The sequence below is a fragment of the Oncorhynchus mykiss genome, chromosome Y (assembly GCF_013265735.2).
Source record: "Oncorhynchus mykiss isolate Arlee chromosome Y, USDA_OmykA_1.1, whole genome shotgun sequence".
NCBI lineage: Eukaryota > Metazoa > Chordata > Actinopteri > Salmoniformes > Salmonidae > Oncorhynchus > Oncorhynchus mykiss.
Genome location: NC_048593.1, coordinates 17,389,088 through 17,410,091, shown reverse-complemented (window position 1 = coordinate 17,410,091; position 21,004 = coordinate 17,389,088). Strand labels below are relative to the sequence as shown.

General features: G+C 42.1%; 2 protein-coding genes and 1 pseudogene across 5 annotated transcripts; all 3 read right to left on the bottom strand.

Moving 5' to 3' along the window:
• Positions 1–3,786: 3,786 nt before the first annotated feature.
• On the bottom strand, positions 3,787–9,849 carry LOC110509732 (vacuolar protein sorting-associated protein 29). 2 transcript variants are annotated; one of them, XM_021590802.2, is made up of 5 exons: positions 9,694–9,827; positions 8,820–8,831; positions 4,965–5,156; positions 4,603–4,838; positions 3,787–4,474 (listed from the first exon to the last, which is right to left on the bottom strand). In XM_021590802.2, exons 1-5 carry the CDS (start codon positions 9,694–9,696, stop codon positions 4,357–4,359), a joined length of 561 nt encoding a protein of 186 aa, XP_021446477.1. In that variant the 5' UTR covers positions 9,697–9,827; the 3' UTR covers positions 3,787–4,356. The 2 variants fall into 2 exon arrangements, with proteins under 2 accessions (XP_021446477.1, XP_021446478.1); XM_021590803.2 differs by lacking the exon at positions 8,820–8,831 and having other exon boundaries at positions 9,694–9,849.
• Positions 9,850–10,667: 818 nt separating this feature from the next.
• Positions 10,668–14,242, bottom strand: LOC110509337 (annotated as a pseudogene).
• Positions 14,243–15,725: 1,483 nt separating this feature from the next.
• On the bottom strand, positions 15,726–18,997 carry LOC110509731 (tRNA pseudouridine synthase A). Of its 3 annotated transcripts, XM_036967971.1 has the most exons (7): positions 18,685–18,883; positions 18,405–18,471; positions 17,702–17,928; positions 17,466–17,603; positions 17,172–17,274; positions 16,110–16,807; positions 15,726–15,906 (listed from the first exon to the last, which is right to left on the bottom strand). In XM_036967971.1, exons 2-7 carry the CDS (start codon positions 18,460–18,462, stop codon positions 15,865–15,867), a joined length of 1,266 nt encoding a protein of 421 aa, XP_036823866.1. In that variant the 5' UTR covers positions 18,463–18,471; positions 18,685–18,883; the 3' UTR covers positions 15,726–15,864. The 3 variants fall into 3 exon arrangements, with proteins under 3 accessions (XP_036823866.1, XP_021446475.2, XP_036823867.1); XM_021590800.2 differs by lacking the exon at positions 18,405–18,471 and having other exon boundaries at positions 18,850–18,997; XM_036967972.1 differs by lacking the exon at positions 18,405–18,471 and having other exon boundaries at positions 18,685–18,931.
• Between the last annotated feature and the right edge of the window lie 2,007 nt (positions 18,998–21,004).

Sequence of the window (21,004 nt, the reverse complement as noted above, 5' to 3'; positions counted from 1 at the left end):
TTTCTGATTTGCCAAGATAATCCATCCACCTGACAGATGTGACATATCAAGAAGCTGATTGAACAGGATGACACATGCACCTTGTGCAGGGGACAATAAAAGGCCACTCTAAAATGTTCAGTTTTGTCACACAACACAATGCCACAGATGTCTCAAGTTTTGAGGGAGTGTGCAATTGGCGTTCTGACTGCAAGAATGTCCACCAGAGCTGTTGCCAGAGATTTTAATGTTCATTTCTCTATCATCTTCCGCCTACAACGTCGTTAAAGAGAATTTGACAGTACGTCCAACCGGTCTAACAACCGAAGACCACGTGTATGGCGTCGTGTGGGCGAGTGGTTTGCTGATGTCAACGTTGTGAACAGAGTGACCCATGGTGGGGTTATGGTATTTGTATTCGTATTTATTAGGGATCCCCATTACTCTTCCTGGGGTTCAAACACATGAAGCCACTTACATTACATATAAAACAAAAAATAAAACAGTATATCATAACATTAATACACATCTACAATACAAAATTTATAATACCCGGCACAGCGAGAAGAGGACTGGCCACCCCTCATAGCCTGGTTCCTCTCTAGGTTTCTTCCTAGGTTCCGGCCTTTCTAGGGAGTTTTTCCTAGCCACTGTGCTTCTATACCTGCATTGCTTGCTGTTTGGGGCTGGGTTTCTGTACAGCACTTTGTGACATCAGCTGATGTAAGAAGGGCTTTATAAATAAATGTGATTGATAATACCACCATACAACAATATTACAATATACGTGTGAAGAGTGCGTGTGCTAGTGTGCGTATGCGTGTGTCTGTAGCTTTGTGTGCGTCTCTTCACAGTCCCCGCTGTTCCATAAGGTGTATTGTTACCCGTTTGTTTTTTTTATCTGATTCTGCTGCTTGCATGAGTTACCTGATGTGGAATAGAGTTCCATGTAGTCATGGCTCTGTGTAGTACTGTGCGCCTCCCATAGTCTGTTCTGGACTTGTGAAGAGACCTCTGATGGCATGTCTTGTGGGGTATGCATGGGTGTCTGGGGCTGTGTGCTAGTAGGCTTAACAGACAGCTCGGTACATTCAGCTTGTCAACATTTCTTACAAAAACAAGTAGTGAGGAAGTCAATCTCTCTTCCACTTTGAGCCATGAGAGATTAACATGCATTTCATTAATGTTAGCTCTCCGTGTACTTTTAAGGGCCAGCCGTGCTGCCCTGTTCTGAGCCAATTGTAATTTTCCTAAGTGTCTCTGTGGCACCTGACCACCCGACTGAACAGTAGTCTAGGTGAAACCAAACTATGGCTTGTAGGACCTGCCTTGTTGATAGTGTTGTTAAAAAGGCAGAGCAGCGCTTTATTATGGACAGACTTCTCCCCATCTTAGCTATTGTTGTATCAACATGTTTTGACCATGACAATTTACAATTCAGGGTTACTCCAAGCAGTTTAGTCACCTCAACTTGCTCAATTTCCACATTATGCATTACGAAATTTAGAAAAGGTTTAGGGTTTAGTGAATGATCTGTCCCAAATACAATGCTTTTAGTTTTCAAACTATTTAGGACTAACTTATACCTTGCCACCCATTGTGAAACTACACTTTGTTAAGTGTTGCAGTCATTTCAGTTGCTGTAGTAGCTGACGTGTATAGTGTTGAGTCATCCGCATACATAGACACACTGGCTTTGCTCAAAGCCATTGGCATGTAGTTAATAAAGATTGAAAAAAGCAAGGGGCCTAAACAGCTTCCCTGGGAAATTCCTGATTCTACCTGGAATATTTTGGAGAGGCTTCCATTAAAGAACACCCTCTTTGTTCTGTTAGACAAGTAACTCTTTATCCACAAGATGGCAGGGGGTGTAAAGCCATTATGATTGACTGAAGTCTAACAAAACAGCCCCCACAAACTTATCATCAATTTCTCTCAGCCAATCATCAATCATTTTGTAAGTACTGTGCTTGTTGAATGTCCTTCCTTATAAGCATGCTGAAAGTCTGTTGTCAATTTGTTAACTTTAAATTAGAATTGTATCTGGTCAAACACAATTTTTTCCAGAAGTTTACTTAGGGTTGGTAACAGGCTGATTGGTCTGCTATTTGAGCCAGTAATGGGGTTATGGGCAGGCATAAGCTACAGACAACAAACACAATTGCATTTTATCGATGGCAATTCGCGACGAGATCCAAAAGCCCATTGTGAGTTATTTTATGATATCTGTGACCAACAGATGCATAAATGTATTCCCAATCATGTGAAATCCATAGATTAGGGTCTAATGAATTTATTTCAATTGACTTATTTCCTCAAATGAGCTATAACGCAGTAAAATCTTAGAAATTGTTGCATGTTTTGTTTAATAATTTTGTTCAGTATATATACACAGACCCAGTCAAAAGTTTGGACACACCTACTCATTCAAGGGTTTGCCCATCTTTGTCACAGCCTGGAGGTGTGTTGGGTCATTGTCCTGATGAAAAACAAATGATAGTCCCACTAAACGCAAACCAAAAGGGAAGGTGTATCGCTGCAGAATGCTGTGGTAGCCATGCTGGTTAAGTGTGCCTTAAATTCTAAATAAATCACTGACATTGTCACCAGAAAAGCACCATCACACCTCCTCCTCCATGCTTCACGGTGGGAACCACACATGCGGAGGTCATCCATTCACCTACTCTGCGTTTCACAAAGACAATTCTCAAATTTGGACTCAAAAGACCAAAGGACAGATTTCCACCAATCTAATGTACATTGCTTGTGTTTCTTGGACCAAGCAAGTCTCTTCTTTTTATTGGTGTCCGTTAGTAGTGCTTTCTTTGCAGCAATTTGACCATGAAGGCCTGATTCACAGTCTCCTCTGAACAGTTGATGTTGAGATGTGTCTGTTACTTGAACTCTGTGAAGCATTTATTTGGGCTGCAATTTCTGAGGCTGGTAACGCTAATGAACTTGTCCTCTGCAGCAGAGGTAACTCTTGGTCTTCCTTTCCTGTGGCGGTCCTCATGAGAGCCAGTTCCATCATACCTTATTTACATAAGTATTCAGACCCTTTGCTGTGAGACTTGAGCTGTACCTCGACACAATCCTGTCTCGGAGCTCTACGGACAATTCCTTCGACCTCATGGTTTGTTTTTTGCTCTGAAATGCACTGTCAACTGTGGGACCTTATATAGGAAGGCGTATTCCTTTCCAAATCATGTCCAATCAATTCAATTTACCACAGGTGGACTCCAATCAAGTTGTAGAATCATCTCAAGGATGATCAATGGAAACAGGATGCACCTGAGCTCAATTTCGAGTCTCATAGCAAAGGGTCTGAATACTTATTTACATAAGGTATGTTTTTAATAGATTTGCTACATTTCTAAAAATAACTTTTTGCTGTCATTATGGGGTATTGTGTGTAGATTGCTGAGGAAATTTGGTAATTTAATCCATTATCGAATAAGGCTGTAACGTAACAAAATGTGGAAAAAGTCAAGGGGTCTGAATACTTTCCCGAAGGCACTGTATGTTTGAAAGCGCTCAGGGCATTTATTGAAGCTTTAGTATTGCACAATTTTTGTTCTAACCTAAATTATGCCATGTTTACATCTGTGCCTTTGTCATCTGGGTTCAACCAATGGGAAGATGACCTGGAGTTAGAGGAGATGAGTGAATGCATGAGATCACTGTTCATGGGGGAGATGACTAATTCACTAACTTATCGATGCAACGCTCATTTGTTGTCACAGTGTTTTTACATGTGGTGACATTTTCTATAGCTGTTAGTCTTACAATTTAATAACAACAAGTGGCTGAAAGAAAGTGAAATTGGATTTTTATTGTGGGGAAAATGAGTGAGAGAAGGCCCACTACAGGAAGATAAAGGCCATGGAGTTACATGTACTTACAGGACATTTTACATCCCAATACGTAAAATTAAAAATATTTATTTTAATGACATTACGCAAACTCATGATCTTATTGCATTCTCTACAGACACCAGATGGTGGGTCGAACACAAGCAAATGCTGATGAAATATAAACAATATTGTACATTTCTTTATAGAGTTAAGTGGCAAACAGATATGGTGCAGCATTAGCATTGTGGTGACCAGTGCTTGACTTGGATTGAAATAGGTTCCAGTACTCATTGTGCGCTGGTACTCTTTATATTTAGGCGCAGGAGCTCCACAATACTTTGGCGCTATTATTCTATAAGAGGAACAGGAGCTCAAGCAGTAGAACATTTGAGGTGCAGATACTCAGCTCTGGTGAGCTCCTGCCCAAGTCAAGCATTAATGGCGACGTAGTTGGAGCTGCAGGTACAAAGGAATGAAACGATACGCTAAGTGAACAACAGAGCCCCCTACTTCAGTCCTGGTTTTAGGATTTCTTGTACTCAATCCTCTCCACTTTCACGTCATCTCCGATGAGCTGGTAGACATATGTCACCACTGTGGATGCTTGGATGTCCATCAATACAAAGGATGGGATGATGTTGCTGAGGAGAAACCAAACAAAAGAGAGGAAGGCTCAGATTAATGCTAGCGGTTAGCAACTTACCAAGTCACCTGCTAAATGACCCAATAAATATGTGAACGGCTTAATCTGTAAAAATGCCTCCATTACCTTTCCAGTGCGTTGTAGGCTCCAGTTGCTGAGCCGGGGTTGATGTAGAACTTGTTCTCGTTTTCGAAGGCCTCGAACTTGTGCGTGTGTCCAGAGATGAGGATGTCGACGTCAAGCTGCCTCTGCAGCAGGGCCAGGCTTGCCATGTCCCCCCAGGGGATCACCTGGTGCCCATGGATCAGGCCGATCTTAAACTGACCCACTGTCACCACCTTCTGCTCCGGGTAGTTCAGGTTCTGTAGGGCAGAGAAGGCCAAAAACACACTACAGTTCATGCACTGTTCTAACCCATTAAAGGTTTACATATAAGTTTCAAGATAATGGATCATGTAATAAAGCAGAAGGGAAGCAGAGACAAAAACCTCATCAAAGTCTCCCCTAACGATGTGTACATCCCCAGCCAGGGTCTTCAGGTAGTCATAGCTCTCCTTGGTGCAAAGGTTGCCTGTACAGAGGATGTGCTGGATTTTTCCTGGCACTAGCAGCTTCTTGAACTTGGCTGGAAGGGTATTGCATCGGTGGGGGATGTGCAGGTCACCTAACACCAGGACCAACTGTCATCAAACAATGGACGGAGAGTTATGTTAGCAACAGTATTTATGTTAGCAACAGTTACGAGAGGGGGCTCAGTCATACTTACGAAATGTAGGCTGTCAATTAGGGTGACATTAAGTTTGGAATCTATACCATTTCAGCTCAGTCAACTCAGGAAATTAATTGAAATTCAACATGTGACTTGCACATTTTCAACAAGTCTGTTGTATTGAATGTCAATTCATCATAAAAAAATAACACAACATTGGTCATCGAGTTGGATGATCACTTTTTTTGCTTTACTATAATTGTATGTTCTCTTAGGTAGGGTATATCAATACTCCATCGTAATTAGCGCTGGAAGAGAAGATTGTGTTCTGCCAATTTGGTCAAGGACTAAAGCTTCTTGTCCCCTTAGGGACAAGGCTATCCCCACGTTTGGATCAGTTTGTCTGACCCGCGACTAATCAAAATAATCCTAGTTTCAGACAAACAAGAAAAGTGGTTTATTTTTGGTACTTTTACCTCTTTTTCATGATAGCCAATTGGTAGATACAGTCTTGTCCCATCCCTGCAACTCCCGTACGCACTTGGGAAAGGCAAAGGTCGAGAGCCATGCATCCTCCGAAACATGACCCTGCCAAGCCGCCCTGCTCACTTAACCTGGAAGCCAGCCGAACCAATGTGTCGGAGGAAACACCGTCCAGTTGGCAACCGAGGTCAGCTTGCAGTCTCCCGACCTGCCACAAGGAGTCCCTAGAGCATTATGGGACAAGTAAATCCCGGCCGGCCAAACCCTCTCCTAACCCGGACGAGGCTGGCCCAATTGTGCGCCGCCTTATAAGTTTCCCGGTCACGGCCAGCTGTAACACAGCCTGGGATCGAACCCGGGTCTGTATGACACCTCAAGCACTGCAGTGCCTCAGACCGCTGTGCCACTTGTTACGCCCAAACAAGAAAAGTTTATTGATTTTTCCACACCACAATCAGACATCAGAAAAGTCATCCTACATCACCATGAAACCAGCCCAAAAGGTCAGTGCATCCAAACTCCATAATCACAGACTATAGCTCCAGTTGAAGTCAGATGTTTACATACACCTTAGCCAAACACATTTCAACTCAGTTTTTCACAATTCCTGATATTTAATACTAGTAATAATTCCCTGTCGTAGGTCAGTTAGGATCACCACTTTATTTTAAGAATGTGAAATGTCAGAATAATAGTAGAGAATTATTTAATTCAGCTTTACTTTCTTTCATCACATTCCCAGTGGATCAGAAGTTTACATACACTCAATTAGAATTTGGTAGCATTGCCTTTAAATCGTTTAACTTGGGTAAAATGTTTTGGGTAGCCTTCCACAAGATTCCGACAATAAGCTGGGTGAATTTTGGCCCATTCCTCCTGACGGAGCTGGTGTAACTGAGTCAGGTTTGTAGGCCTCCTTGCTCGCACAAGCTTTTTCAGTTCTGCCCACAAATGTTTTATTGGATTGAGGTCAGGGCTTTGAGATGGCCACTCCAATATCTTGACTTTGTTGTCCTTAAGCCAGTTTGACACAACTTTGGAAGTATGCTTGGGGTCATTGTCCATTTGGAAGACCCATTTGCGACCAAGCTTTAACTTCCTGACTGATGTCTTGAGATGTTCCTTCAATATATTCACATAATTTTCCTGCCTCATGATGCCATCTATTTTGTGAAGTGCACCAGTCCCTCCTGCAGCAAAGCACCCCCACAACATGATGCTGCCACCCCCCTTCTTCACGGTTGGGATGTGGTTCTTCGGCTCGCAAGCCTCCCCCTTTTTCCTCCAAACATAACGATGGTCATTATGGCCAAACAGTTCTGTTTTTGTTTCATCAGACCAGAGGGCATTTCTCCAAAAAGTATGATCTTTGTCCCCATGTGCAGTTGCAAACAGTAGTCTGGCTTTTTTTTTATGGCGGTTTTGGAGCAGTGGCTTCTTCCTTGCTGAGCGGCCTTTCAGGTTATGTCGATATAGGACTCGTTTTACTGTGGATATAGATACTTTTGTACCCGTTTCCTCCAGCATCTTCACAAGGTCCTTTGCTGTTGTTCTGGGATTGATTTGCACTTTCCGCTCCAAAGTACGTTAATCTCTAGGAGACAGAACGCGTCTCCTTCCTGACGGCTGCGTGGTCCCGTGGTGTTCATACTTGCGTACTATTGTATGTACAGATGAACGTGGTACCTTCAGGGATTTGGAAATTGCTCCCAAGGATAAACCAGTTTTGTGGATGTCTACAATATTTTTTCTGGGGTCTTGGCTGATTTCCTTTGATTTCCCCATGATGTCCAGCAAAGAGGCACTGAGTTTGAAGGTAGGCCTTGAAATACATCCACAGGTACACCTCCAATTGACTAAAATGATGTCAATTCGCCTATCAGAAGTTTCTAAAGCCATTTTCTAAGCTGTTTAAAGGCACAGTCAACTTAGTGTATGTAAACTTCTGACCCACTGGAATTGTGATACAGTGAATTATAAGTGAAATAATATGTCTGTAAACAATTGTTTGAAAACGTACTTGTGTCATGCACAAAGTAGATGTCCTAACCGACTTTCCAAAACAATAGTTTGTGGAGTGGTTGAAAAAAAGAGTTTTAATGACTCCAACCTAAGTGTATGTAAACTTCCGACTTCAACTGTTGGTTTCCATCCAATTAGTGAAATTGTACTGGAACTTCCTGTTTCCATCACAGCTGTTGTGATTTCTCTTTTAATATACAGTATGACTTTACTCGCATAAAAACAGGATGGAAAAGTGGGTCCTAGCTAGGTTTCCTTCCAATTGGCACAGATTTTCATGTGAATATTCTAAAATCCGCATAAAGAAAATGATACGCATTTTTCCACCAGTTGTGTGTTTCCAACAAAATTCAGTGTGTGACTACGATCACATTTTCAACTATACTGATAGTTTTGTCACAAAAACTGTTGTGTTAAATAGCAAATGTGCCTAGTCTGGTTTTAGCACCAGAGCTCTTGCCAAAAGCTCACAGATACAGTGCTGGTAGGATAGCCTACATGATGAGATTATTATGGATAATGGATACTTGTATTTGTCTTTATGCAACTGAGGCACAAATAATTGTCTTTATTTTTAACACCATTTTTTATTACCTGATACCATTAAAAAATATGTATATTTCAGTGCATTCTATAAATAAAAAAGTGAAATCTGACAATCCCTTGAAAGCCATTCATTATTTGTCCGTGCCAGTAAACATTGTGTGTGCTATAATTCAGTAAATATCTGATGGGTTAAAAACAATTAAAACGGCTTGGAGTATCTTTACCCATTATCCAACTATTGCATTTATTATAATTATTTTAAAACCTTTGACAATTTTGATGACCCATTGCTACGTTACTCGCATAAAAACTGTGGATGGAAACATGGTTACTGATAAATAAATACAAATCAGAATTGCTCAATATTCTCACCTGAATGGAATGCAGCATTCTAAGTGTCTATGTGTGTTAATGGATGAATGCAATAAATTAATCTATATTTGCTATTAGGGCATCATTATAGGCCTAACCTGCAGAGAATAGTGAGGTGTGGAGTGTTACTATGACAGCCATCTCACCCCCGCAAAACAAGACTACAGAACGGGCAGAAGACAAGCTCCAACACAGAGAACAGGGCACTTACCCGGTGAACAGCCTGAATACAAGCAGAGGTTGATTGGAGACAGGGAGTGGTGGGAGGGTGGGAAGGGAATGGTGGGTGAAAAGGGGTGGAAAGCAAGATGTGCGTGGAGAGATTTACATGAAGCATGGTCAAAGATTGGAAAGGAAAAAAGAACAAGGGACAAGAGTGAAAACTGAAATTATAAATTAAAAGTGGATGAATAAAGTCATGAAATATTCATAACAAATAAGAAGTGTTAGCTAGGTGACAATAGTAAATAGCCTTAATTGTTAGTGGGTTGCAGGTTATATCAAACTAGAGAGTGTGAGTGATGAAGTGTCCCTACCAAGCAGTAACGTTTGGTTGGTGCACTGACACAAAACGTTAAAAAGGGCCATAAAGTTCAAATCAAACAAATACAAAAACTCACATTACTGAATTTATATTCGTAGATAACTGCGATGTGTAAAGCACATGGTGTGGTAACGTTAGTTAAACCAGATTTTGTTTTTGAAAAGCACACGCTAGCTAGCATTTCTGACTAGTTAGCTACTGTCTAAAGCTTGCTAACAATTTGAGAAGGAAATTAAATAACGTTAGCTAGCTACTCGAGCAAGCTCATCACACCGATTTGTAAAAACGAACAAATAATGACAAACTTAAAGTACAACCGAATACAGGCGGTGTTTTGATGCTTATTCAGATCACATTTTCAACTGTCATGTGATCGTAGCTAGCTAACTTAGCAGACCAACAGACTTCACAAGTTTTATTTACCGGGATCTAGAGGTAGATTTTACGGTAACAAGGCTAGTGCTCACGTCTTCATACAAGTAATGTTCACGAAACATAAATAAGCCTCGAAATCTAATATTTACTGTCTTTCCAGACTTACCATCTTCTATTTTGCTGGATCTGCTAAGCTTCAGGAAGCAGCTACGCGTATTGACGTAAGCAGTGACAACGATCATGCAATCAGCCAATGAATGCCGGGCAATCCTACGGATTCCAATGTAGGACATACGCTCATGTGACTCTAATCTAATGCAATACGGCTTTCGAAAGATATGGACCTAATCTTTCAACAGCGAGAATGAATAATTTAAATAAAAAAATATACACGTTCTGTAGCAGTTTTGCACAGATTCATACAGCTATGGGTGCCTTCCTCCTCCGGTACACTAACTCTGTAAAAGTGGGTATCAATTTAACCTTTTGTTTTCTGAAAATGATTTGTGACTGATATGAAAGACACGGCGGTCCTTATGTGTTCTTAACCGTACTGCAAGTTTTGTGCATTGATGTTGAGACCAAGCATCTGAGCGCTTAACAAAACTCCCCTGTACAGAAGACGCTTAATGACTGTGTAATGTAATGTAACAGAATCATGATCAAACTCTAGGTGGATTTCTGACATTTCTGAACAACTTCATTGCCTTATTTTTATATCTTAATGCGCCCATTGAAATGCATTATAAACATGGTGCATAGAGTTGTGAATATATCTTTTAAGTGCAACTCCCTGCCTGTCAAACTTTATATGACTTCTGCTTAAAATGGTTATAGATATTGCACACATGCATACCAATGTCAACATCTACAAAACATTGTAAATCTTATCTGACAATAAGCCTCAATATTAAACACAGCGCACAGTTTCCTAAGGTTTATATTTTTTATTGAACCCTTATTTAACTAGGCATGGCAGTTAAGAACAAATTCTTATTTACAATGACGGCCTACCCCGGCCAAACCTGGACGACGCTGGGCCAATTGTGCGCCACCCTATGGGACTCCCGATCACGGCCGGTTGTGATACAGCCTGGGATCGAACCAGGGTCTGTAGTGATGCCTCGAGCACTGAGATGCAGTGCCTTAGACCACCACCGCGCCACTCGGGAAACACACATGATTGAAGTACAATGAATCCCAAACAGAAAACAAGAGAAAAATGTGGAGCTGAAATATAAAGGGGATATTGGAGAGAGGACCAAAGACCTGGGTGTATGAATGTCCTGGTGCTGGTTGTCTCTACTCTAGAGAGAAGTGCAGGCCCAGTACCCCCACTCCTCCAGTAGCTTGATGGCAGGGTCAAACTCCAGTGGCACAGTCTTGCTCTGCTTCAGGTCCTGCTCCATCTGCTATGTGCACAGACATGGAAACACATTCCAACAATAACATGGTGACAAACACCAATATAAATATACATGCAAAGAAATGATAACAAAGAAAGAATCCACACCAGACATTATATCCTAACCAACCAATAAAACCTCACCTCACCTCATAGGTTGATAAATCCAGGACCTCGCTGATGTCATCCTCCTGCTGTGACAGGGGCTTGTTGATCGCCATGGCAGCCTTGGCCACATCAGGCTGGCAATGCTTCAGAAGAGTCTATACTCAGTAGGAAAGCAAGAGTAAAAAGTTAAGAGCAATGAGTGAGATTTCATTGTGTTCATCTCTATGGATCATGTGTGTTTCTCTGGATATCCCTACATACCTGTAGCTCACAGGCTGCTTTCCAGGGCATGGCACTGGGTGGGGTCCTCCTCCTCCATCAGGTAGGGGTCAACACAGGCTTCTGTTCAAGCACACACACATTAAATGACAAACAATCTGCTGTCTATTGGAAAGCCCTTTGAGACTTTGAGACTTTGCCTAAATGTAAACCCACCACAACATTATAATCAGTATCTAATTCATTCCCATCTCCAGACAGGTGAGTGTATGGGGTGAAATGGGAACATCTGCTGCACTGGGGCGGTGAGTGAGTACTCGGCAGGCAGGATGGAGGCGGATCAGGTTGTAGATGAAGGGCAGTACCATGAGCAAGGCAGCAGGCAGGGCCTTGAGGGCCAGGTGGGACAGACCCTTGGCAAACGCTGCTACCAAGTAGACTGGCAGGTGACTTTGAGAGAAAGATGAGACACAATGGACAAAAGGTGTTGTTGACTGTTAACAAATTTACAGCAAATGTGAGGATGAAATGCCAGTCATCAATAGTTAATGGAGTAAACATGAAAGAGAGGTCTACTCTCTTTCAGTACAGCATAGCATCCACTCAGATTGTCTTCTATAGAACAGTCTATGAAAACAGACGATGGAAACCCAACTCGCCAACATCATAGGCTGCAGCCAGGAAGTCGATCGTCAGTGTGGGATTGCTATGTGGGGCAGGATGGAGTCACAGAGGATCACCAGCACCTTCTTGTACATGCTGTTGGGTAACTACTGGGGGCGACAGACAGACATGAGAAGGAAAATGTCATTCTGGGCTGCAGACTCCAGTCCGAACAAGGTGGTCTATATGTTATAGTTGACCTTATACTTCAGAAACCCAAGCCACGACCGCTCAAAGGCAGTGTGTCTTCCTGATGGGAAGGAGAGATGATCATTACATTCACACTTACAGCGATACAAATACTTATCACCAGACACAAAAATGCAGTTTCTTGTAATTGATAGGAGACTTTGCTTACTTTTAGTTTGGCTGCTTTCCAGTCTTCGTGTTTAGCTGTAGAATGAATCAAGGGGCAATAAAATCACACAATCAGTTAAGGCTAAGGCTGAGGCTGCGCGACTGAAGGTAACCGCCATGCTCCAAAGTAGTCTAGCCCAAATCCAACCAAATGTGCAGGCAATTATTTTATAAAGACTTACATATGCTATTGAAACAAGTAGCCTTTTTCTCCCAACAACTTTCTTTCATTGTCCAGTAGCCAAAGGCATAATCCTAGTCATATTAGCAAGCAACCCATGCTCGTTGTTGCATCTTTAGATCTCCCTCCTTTCAACATTTCTATTAGATATTTTCATCTGTCACATGAAACCGCTCACAATGGTGTTTTCCCGTTAATTGCATTATGGAATGAACATTTGTGAGTATCCTACTGCCTTGTGCTCTGCTTTTTATGTGAATAAATAATTTTGGGGTGTAGCCTAGGCCTACTGGTTGTATGAATTTGGGATCTATCATCCCACAACTGTACCAGAGTCTGTTTGGAATAGGCCTTTTCTTTCTCGCACAGAACGACAAGCTGACCAATAGGTCAACTTTTCTACTATGGGGGATAGCAGATTGACATATGCTAATGATTTTGCTGTTCATTACATCATTTAGGCTAATAATATAACTTAATCATTGTTCGCAAAAAAGACTGCATGTCTGTGTCGTGCTTATATTTGTAATTACCTACTGTTACGGACAGAAGTTTGTTCTATAACGTGTCGAAGTTTATAGGCTACACAGACAAAGACATCCGATAATGGCCGCGGGGAGGAAGGAGCAGCAGCTACGTAAAAAATGTCAGAATCCCACACATGCCCCGAAGCTTCAGGTGTTTAGCTATTGGGAAGAGGCGTCCAGAGAATTCGGCATCTCTGCCACTCTGATAAGTTAATGGCACCTTTGCACTCTTGAGCCCCTTGCAGTAACAATGGAATAACATGGCCAATTTCTAATTGTTGCATACAAGTTACAAAAAATGATTTGTTATATTTTAATATATAGTACAAGAGCACAACAGCAGGCTGGAAGGGACTGACCTTCCTGTTAAACCAGGAAGTTGGTGAGTTCTCACTCCTGGCTAGGCCTGTTAACATTGGACAGTAGAGTGAAAACGTTGTTCTGGTAAATGGGCATCACTGCCTGAAGAGACAAGACCATTCTAAACCAACAACATCAGTGAGACAACACAGTCCAACACTTGAGCGAAGGTGTGGAGCACAGGTCAACCGAGGTGATGGAAGAGAAAATTATGTTTTACAATAGATAACCGATAACAACTAAACAAGCTACGATAAACCATCTCATTTAGAACCTCCACTCACAGACACCAGTCCTATTGGGGCTCACCCCTTTGTTTCTGTCCATCACCCTGCTCACGTTCTCGCGGACGGAGCTCAAGACGTAGTGACGCACATCCTCCATATCTAGGTAGTCCTGAAATCTGGAGACAAGAAGTGCCATATCGTCCTCCTGTGAGAGCAGCCACTCCACCACTGCCTGTTCACAGAGCAATGGATTGCTACAGACGGACAAAATCTAAACGTTTCAGGTGTGGCTCTGTTAGTAGAGCATGGCGCTTGCAACGCCAAGAATCATGTGTTCAATTCCTGCTGGGGCCACCCATACTAACAATGTATGTACGCATGACTGTCTGCTGAACAATTATGTATATAATATCATTGCTGCTAAATGGCATAAATACAGGTGGGTCCAGTTTCAAACTTGCCTCTTTGGTATACCAATGAACCCTAATGACCTCTTAAATGGTGTAACATTCGCGCAAGGCAACTAACATGTAGTGTTTCATTGAACCCCCTACCTGAATGAGTTTCCTTGGGAAGCTGTAGTGTTCAATCCAGTCCAAGTCATGGAGGGGGAACTTCCCTTCTGTGGAGGCAAACTTTATCAGTGAACACAGGGCACTCTCCTGCATTGGAGCTTTTTGACCAAGAAGGAGAGTGATGGCATGCTGCAACAAATGACCTGGCCTTCACAATCACCCGGCCTCAACCTAATTGAGATGGTTTGGGATGAGGTGGACCGCAGCGTGAAGGAAAAGCAGCCAACAAGTGCTCAGCATATGTGGGAACTCCTTCAAGACTATTGGAAAAGTATTCCAGGTGAAGCTGGTTGAGAGAATGCCAAAAGTCTGCAAAGCTGTCATCAAGGCAAAGGGTGGCTACTTTAATTAAAGAAAAATAAAATATGTTTTGATTTATTTAACACTTTTTTGGTTACTACATGACTCCATGTGTGTTACTTCATAGTTTTGATGTCTTCACTATTATTCTACAATGTAGAAAATAGTTAAAACAAAGAACAACTATTGAATGAGTAGGTGTGTCCAAACTTTTGACTGGTACTGTACAGTTACTCTGTCAGAATTTCCTCATGGGTGAGGATATTGTACATTTAATCAAAGCATATTGACTTATTTTTAACTAGAACAGAATAATGTATTACTGACCTTTTCCAACATTACAAGTGGATGTGCAGTACTTATGTCTTCTTTGGGCAGTTGCCCAACATACAGGGGGGGGGGGGGGGGGGGGGGGGGGGGGTCAGTGCCCCTGTGACAACAATTTTGGACCCCCTTGTGGCCCCCCTAAATGTGGAGCATGAAATCATTTTTACATAACTAATGCCTGCAGTGAAGAAAACAATATGACAACAATAACGTCTAATGTAACTGGCCCCTCTAACAGTACAACTGGCCAAAACTTGGCCCCCCCAATTGAAATGGTCTAGAACCGCCACTGCTAATGATGAGCAGAACAGCTTACTACAGCCATTGATCGCACAAACAACTTTCTTCTCTTTGACTGAGGATGAAAGTGAAGAATGTGCATTGATATCGAATATGGATCGTCAATAACCAATACAACTATCAGGGCAAAATTAATATGGGGGTCTGATTAACTAGCTTTCAAAAAGCAACTAACATGGGCCACATAGAACGTTTCTGTTTAGTTACATACCTGAAGATACTCAAGAACGTCTTACACATCGTTGGCATGTTTCCTGCTCTAAATAATAATGTGTCTCTATTTGGGGTGTTTTTATACCATCTTCCGAACTCATCTTGCGCCTCCGAAGTTGTCCTCGTTTTCAGTTGTGGATCCTATAGACGTACTTAGTTCTAATATCGCACCCTTGCGGTCGGTGGGTATATCGTGCTGGGCATGGCCAAATCATATTCCAAGTATCTCAAATATTCTAGAAGTACTGTAATGAAATATACTTACATAATTGATTAACATTATTGTTATCAAATACCACAATTCATTTCATGGCATCCCATCATAGACCTGTCTGTCTTCTCAAGCTGTGTTTGTTTTATGAATGCTTCCAGCTAACAAATCCTCCAAAATACAATGTGTTAAAGATTACCACTGGAAAGGATTCACACTCAAAGGTTTAAATTAAAGAACAAAATGTTTATTCAAACGTATGAATTTAAAATCAGTGGCATTATTGACAATGCATTTCCATAGCAAAACAAAAGCTCATTCTTGAGAGATACAGCAAAGGGTGTCTTTCTACTTGCTGGAGACTTCAAAGTGCAGAATCTGAACCATTACCCTCATCCTCATCATCCTGAAAATTGAAACATTTTATGGGTTAAAGAAAAAAAAAAAGAGGGTGATGGCATCTCCCAAAAAGACAGCAGTTTTATGACTCCTCAGTGTGAACTGCTCCTAGTTAATGATTAAGCTACTAATGTTGAACATTTTGTTGGTCTTAAAAAAACAACCACTGACAATTGAACTGGCAAATATTATTCTGTTGGATTCACCCACCTGCCCCCTGTCCTTATCCTGAGCCCCTTTTGCAGTGGCCATAAAGTCGTGTATGGGCAGTGTGGCCATCCAGCTGGCCATGGACCCTTCCTGGCACTCCGTCTCCACAATGCTGGGGTAGATGTGTTCCTCCTTGAAGGCCAAGATAGCCTGCTCCTCTTCAGTCCACTCCAGGCACTCATGGAGGCCGTCCCCGCCGAAGCGCTTGTTGTACCTGTCAAAGTGCACCTTCTCGAGCACCAGGCCCAGCCCAGGGGCCTTGGGTACATCCACCTTCTCCTCACCCCAGCTTCGCTTGAACACCTCATCCCCAGAATAACCCTTCACCACAGCTATCACCAGGCCAATCATTTTCCGGATTTGATGCATCATGAAGCTCTGGCCACGCACGGTAATCTCAGCAAACTCAGCGCCGCCACGCACAAAGGGCTCGCCACAGGTCATCTCTGTGATGTAACGGCGGGCGCTGGGGTCCCGCGCGGCCTTCTGGGAGGTGAAGTTGTGAAAGTTATGAGTGCCCTTGTAGCTGCCAAACAGACAATTTACTCTCTGCAGTGTCTCTGGCTCCAGGCGGAATGCAATAGAATTCTCAGTGCTATAGTCTTTTGGGGCGAAGGCCACAGTGGGGAGCATGTAGGAGTATGTGCGGGCATCACAGCTGTTTTTAGAATTGAAGCCCCCAGTCACTCGTTTCAGACCTACAGGGACAAAAAGAATATCACAAACTATGTGGAACCACACTGTTAACCAAAGCGACATAAGTTATTTTTTAGATAATATATATATTTTAAATAAAAAAGATATATATATATATATATATATATATATATATATACACACACTCTTTTTTAGAATAATAAACAGAATAAACAGCATGAGACAATTAACAATTCCATTGTCATCCCACGTCCAACATATTTTCACAAAAAGTGGAATCAATGACTTCCCAAAAGCAACCACCTAGACTTCAAGAACGTATTCTTAATTCTGACACCATGGGCTTCCTTGTGAAGGGTTTAGGCTCATCTCCAACACTTTTAACTGGAAGCAGTGCGATCTCACCCAGCACTCGGATCTGTGGTGGAAGATTGGAGTTGAGCTTTTCCTTTATGTCTTCAATCATCCATAGTTTTAGAGAGACCACTTGACCTGCTGCAGAAACACCCTGACAAAACAAATGGTGCTGATCACAAAGCAAGGTAATAATCCATTTGTGTTTGAGGCCACACACAGTGCATGTCTTATCCCGTGCATTCCATTACTTCAGGTATAAAACACAGGTATGTAAGACTACTTGCTCAAGGGACGCATTTGTGCTGACAGAAACTAAGCCCTTTCCATGTTTGTCTCCCATACCTTGTCCGTTCTTGCACATCTTTGGAATGACATTTTTTTCATATCATCTCCATGGTTGTCTGGGATGCACCCAGACTTAATCAGTGCTGTAACCAGCTCATCCTCAATGGTTTTGAACTGGGAAGATCCAGCATTTCTCTGAAACACAAAACAGATTAAGAATTTAGAAAGTAGCAATTTTGTTTAAAAACACATGGGTTACGATTTATGGAAAGATTAAGAGGGTTAATACCAACCTGCATACCGTAGTAACCTTTGCCTGAATACGCCAAAAGCAGGACCACTTTTCTTTTGGGGTGTTTCCTCTCATCGCCAGTCTGTTCTACATCAGACTTAAGTTTCTTTCTGATGTGCTCACCCAACTCGCCACTTCCCTCCTCCACTCGTTTCAGTGGCTTGTTCTGCACATTCCCTGACTCTTCACTCATTATCCACCTTATCCCTGCACACTTGTAAAGCCAACCTGATAAAAACACAAACAAATAGCCAGTGAGTGAAGGGATGTATTTCATTCAAGTTATGACATTTCAGCCCTGTTCATTCACTACCAGGGTCGTGTGCACTCACACCTAGTTATTCCACGTATACAATTCCTTGATCTCAGATATGATTTTCAGATTAGGGGAGTGAAGATAACCAGACGGGAGGGAACAACTTTCTGAAATTAAATCCAGCCTTGGGCTGAAATCAATACTTCAGTACTAATCTAAAAGGTATGGATATGTAAATACAATACGGTTCATCACTACAGGTGACATCATTCCAATAATGTCAGATCTACAGGACTAACGTTACCTGGAGGAGGTGCCAACAAATGGTCATCATTACTTGACCGCTTAACACGAGTTAACGTTAGAACGCCAGCTACTATAATATCGATGACATACTCAAATCGACTTTCCCTCGAACTAGTCAGCTAATTTTGCTAAATGGGCTTACCGTTGCTTTTGAAACTCGACACTCGTGGACTTGCTATCAAGGCTCGAATTTTCTGCATTGCTCATGTCTTCATTGAATGTTAAGAAATTTAACAAGCTTTATGATAATGTTAAAGTTCTGAAGATCAAAATTAGGAGATAGCTAGCTGAATCACTAACGATAGCTAGCTAACTAAACTAGCTTCATCACAAGACCTTTCCTATGGTTAGCTAGCTAGCTACCATGACTAGCAATAACACTTTTGCTATAAGATGAAACAAATCATGTGCAGGAGACTCACGAGTGATCCACGAACAATCCTTAAATACACGCCTTGCTTATAGCACAAAGTCGGGAGTTTATCCAGTTACGACATTTGTACAATCACAAAAATGCAAGATGAACCCCTTTTACAAGTAGCTAGCTAACTACCGCTGACCAACACATGGACAAGATCAACTTTGACCTTTCTTCTTCGTGTGGCTTTCGGGCAAACTGGACTTCTTCTTCTTCTTCTTCTTCTTCTTCTTCTTCTTCTTCTTTGGGATTTGCTTGGCAGATCGCGTCCAACTTTTAGGTTGCATACACCACCACCTACTGTACTGGTGTGTGGGGCCATTAACGGTCTAGCTACATTATATTCTTTGATATGATAATACAAAAATTGCTCTGGCATCTATTACTCCTCTCAACAACAACAAAAACGCCACCCACCTCACTATTCAACCCTATCTAGTCCTACTCCAGATTGAGAGGACATAACACTACCACTCAACACCCCTTGCAGATGTTCTGCAGCAAATCCTTGCAATCCCAAGTACTTCTCTGCTGCTGCCACCACAACCTCTATTTCTGTGACTTTCGCTTAATTTCTACAGTACAATTGACAACCATGGCTATAAATGCTAAAACTTACTGAAGCACATGTTATTCCTATCACTCTCTATTGACTTCGGCCTACTCACAGGGATGCTCTTAGGATCCCTCCCCCTGGACCCATCTTCCACTACTTCTCTCTTCCCTGCCTCAGCATATGACACCTTCTGCACTACTCTGATCCTAGCAACCTCAACCTGCCTTTCTCTCACTGGGCACCTCGGACCTCCAGCACCATGGGTATCCCTACAGTTTACACCAGAGATCATCAACTAGATTCAGCTGCAGTCTGATTTTTTTCTTGAGCGGCTGGTCAGGGGTCTGGAACATAATTACAAATAACTTGTAGAGGGCAAATTGACAGCAAGAAGCACAAACAGATATAATGTTTGTCTAAAACATAATCATTTCAAACCGTGCTTACATTTGTAAATGATCACGTCTTTATTATGCGTGGGAATACTTGGGGACGGACTTCTTTAAAAATAATTCAATTGGAGCTGAATTCCTGCTGTTTTTAGTCTATTGTGCCTCCCCTCAAAAAAATGCTAATATATACAGTGGGGCAAAAAAGTATTTAGTCAGCCACCAATTGTGCAAGTTCTCCCACTTAAAAAGATGAGAGGCCTGTAATTTTCATCATAGGTACACTACAACTATGACAGACAAAATGAGAAAAAAAATCCAGAAAATCACATTGAAGGATTTTTAATGAATTTATTTGCAAATTATGGTGGAAAATAAGCATTTGGTCAATAACAAACGTTTATCTCAATACTTTGTTATATACCCTTTGTTGGCAGTGACAGAGGTAAACGTTTTCTGTAAGTCTTCACAAGGTTTTCACACACTGTTGCTGGTATTTTGGCCCATTCCTCCATGCAGATCTCCTCTAGAGCAGTGATGTTTTGGGGCTGTTGCTGGGCAACACGGACTTTCAACTCCCTCCAAAGATTTTCTATGGGGTTGAGATCTGGAGACTGGCTAGGCCACTCCAGGACCTTGAAATGCTTCTTACGAAGCCACTCCTTTGTTGCCCGGGCGGTATGTTTGGGATCATTGTCATGCTGAAAGACCCAGCCACGTTTCATCTTCAATGCCCTTGCTGATGGAAGGAGCTTTTCACTCAAAATCTCACGATACATGGCCCCATTCATTCTTTCCTTTACACGGATCAGTCGTCCTGGTCCCTTTGCAGAAAAACAGCCCCAAAGCATGATGTTTCCACCCCAATGCTTCACAGTAGGTATGGCGTTATTTGGATGCAACTCAGCATTCTTTGTCCTCCAAACACGACGAGTTGAGTTTTTACCAAAAAGTTATATTTTGGTTTCATCTGACCATGTGACATTCTCCCAATCTTATTCTGGATCGTCCAAATGCTCTCTAGCAAACTTCAGACGGGCCTAGACATGTACTGGCTTAAGCAGGGGGACACGTTTGGCACTGCAGGATTTGAGTCCCTGGCGGCGTAGTGTGTTACTGATGGTAGGCTTTGTTACTTTGGTCCCAGCTCTCTGCTGGTCATTCACTAGGTCCCCCCGTGTGGTTCTGGGATTTTTGCTCACCATTCTTGTGATCATTTTGACCCCACGGGGTGAGATCTTGTGTGGAGCCCCAGATCGAGGGAGATTATCAGTGGTCTTGTATGTCTTCCATTTCCTAATAATTGCTCCCACAGTTGATTTCTTCAAACCAAGCTGCTTACCTATTGCAGATTCAGTCTTCCCAGCCTGGTGTAGGTC

Excerpts from the sequence above, each read along its gene's own strand:
- LOC110509732 (XM_021590802.2), bottom strand. Across the intron at positions 4,839-4,964 it reads TTAGGGGAGACTTTGATGAG|AACCTGAACTACCCGGAGCA; the intron begins GTTTTTGTCTCT and ends TCTGCCCTACAG. Across the intron at positions 4,475-4,602 it reads GCCTACAACGCACTGGAAAG|CAACATCATCCCATCCTTTG; the intron begins GTAATGGAGGCA and ends GTTTCTCCTCAG.
- LOC110509731 (XM_021590800.2), bottom strand. The coding sequence starts at position 18,967 with ATGCAACCTAAAAGTTGGACGCGATCTGCCAAGCAAATCCCAAAGAAG. Across the intron at positions 17,604-17,701 it reads AAGGTTACTACGGTATGCAG|AGAAATGCTGGATCTTCCCA; the intron begins GTTGGTATTAAC and ends TTTGTGTTTCAG. Across the intron at positions 17,275-17,465 it reads GATGTGCAAGAACGGACAAG|GGTGTTTCTGCAGCAGGTCA; the intron begins GTATGGGAGACA and ends TTGTTTTGTCAG.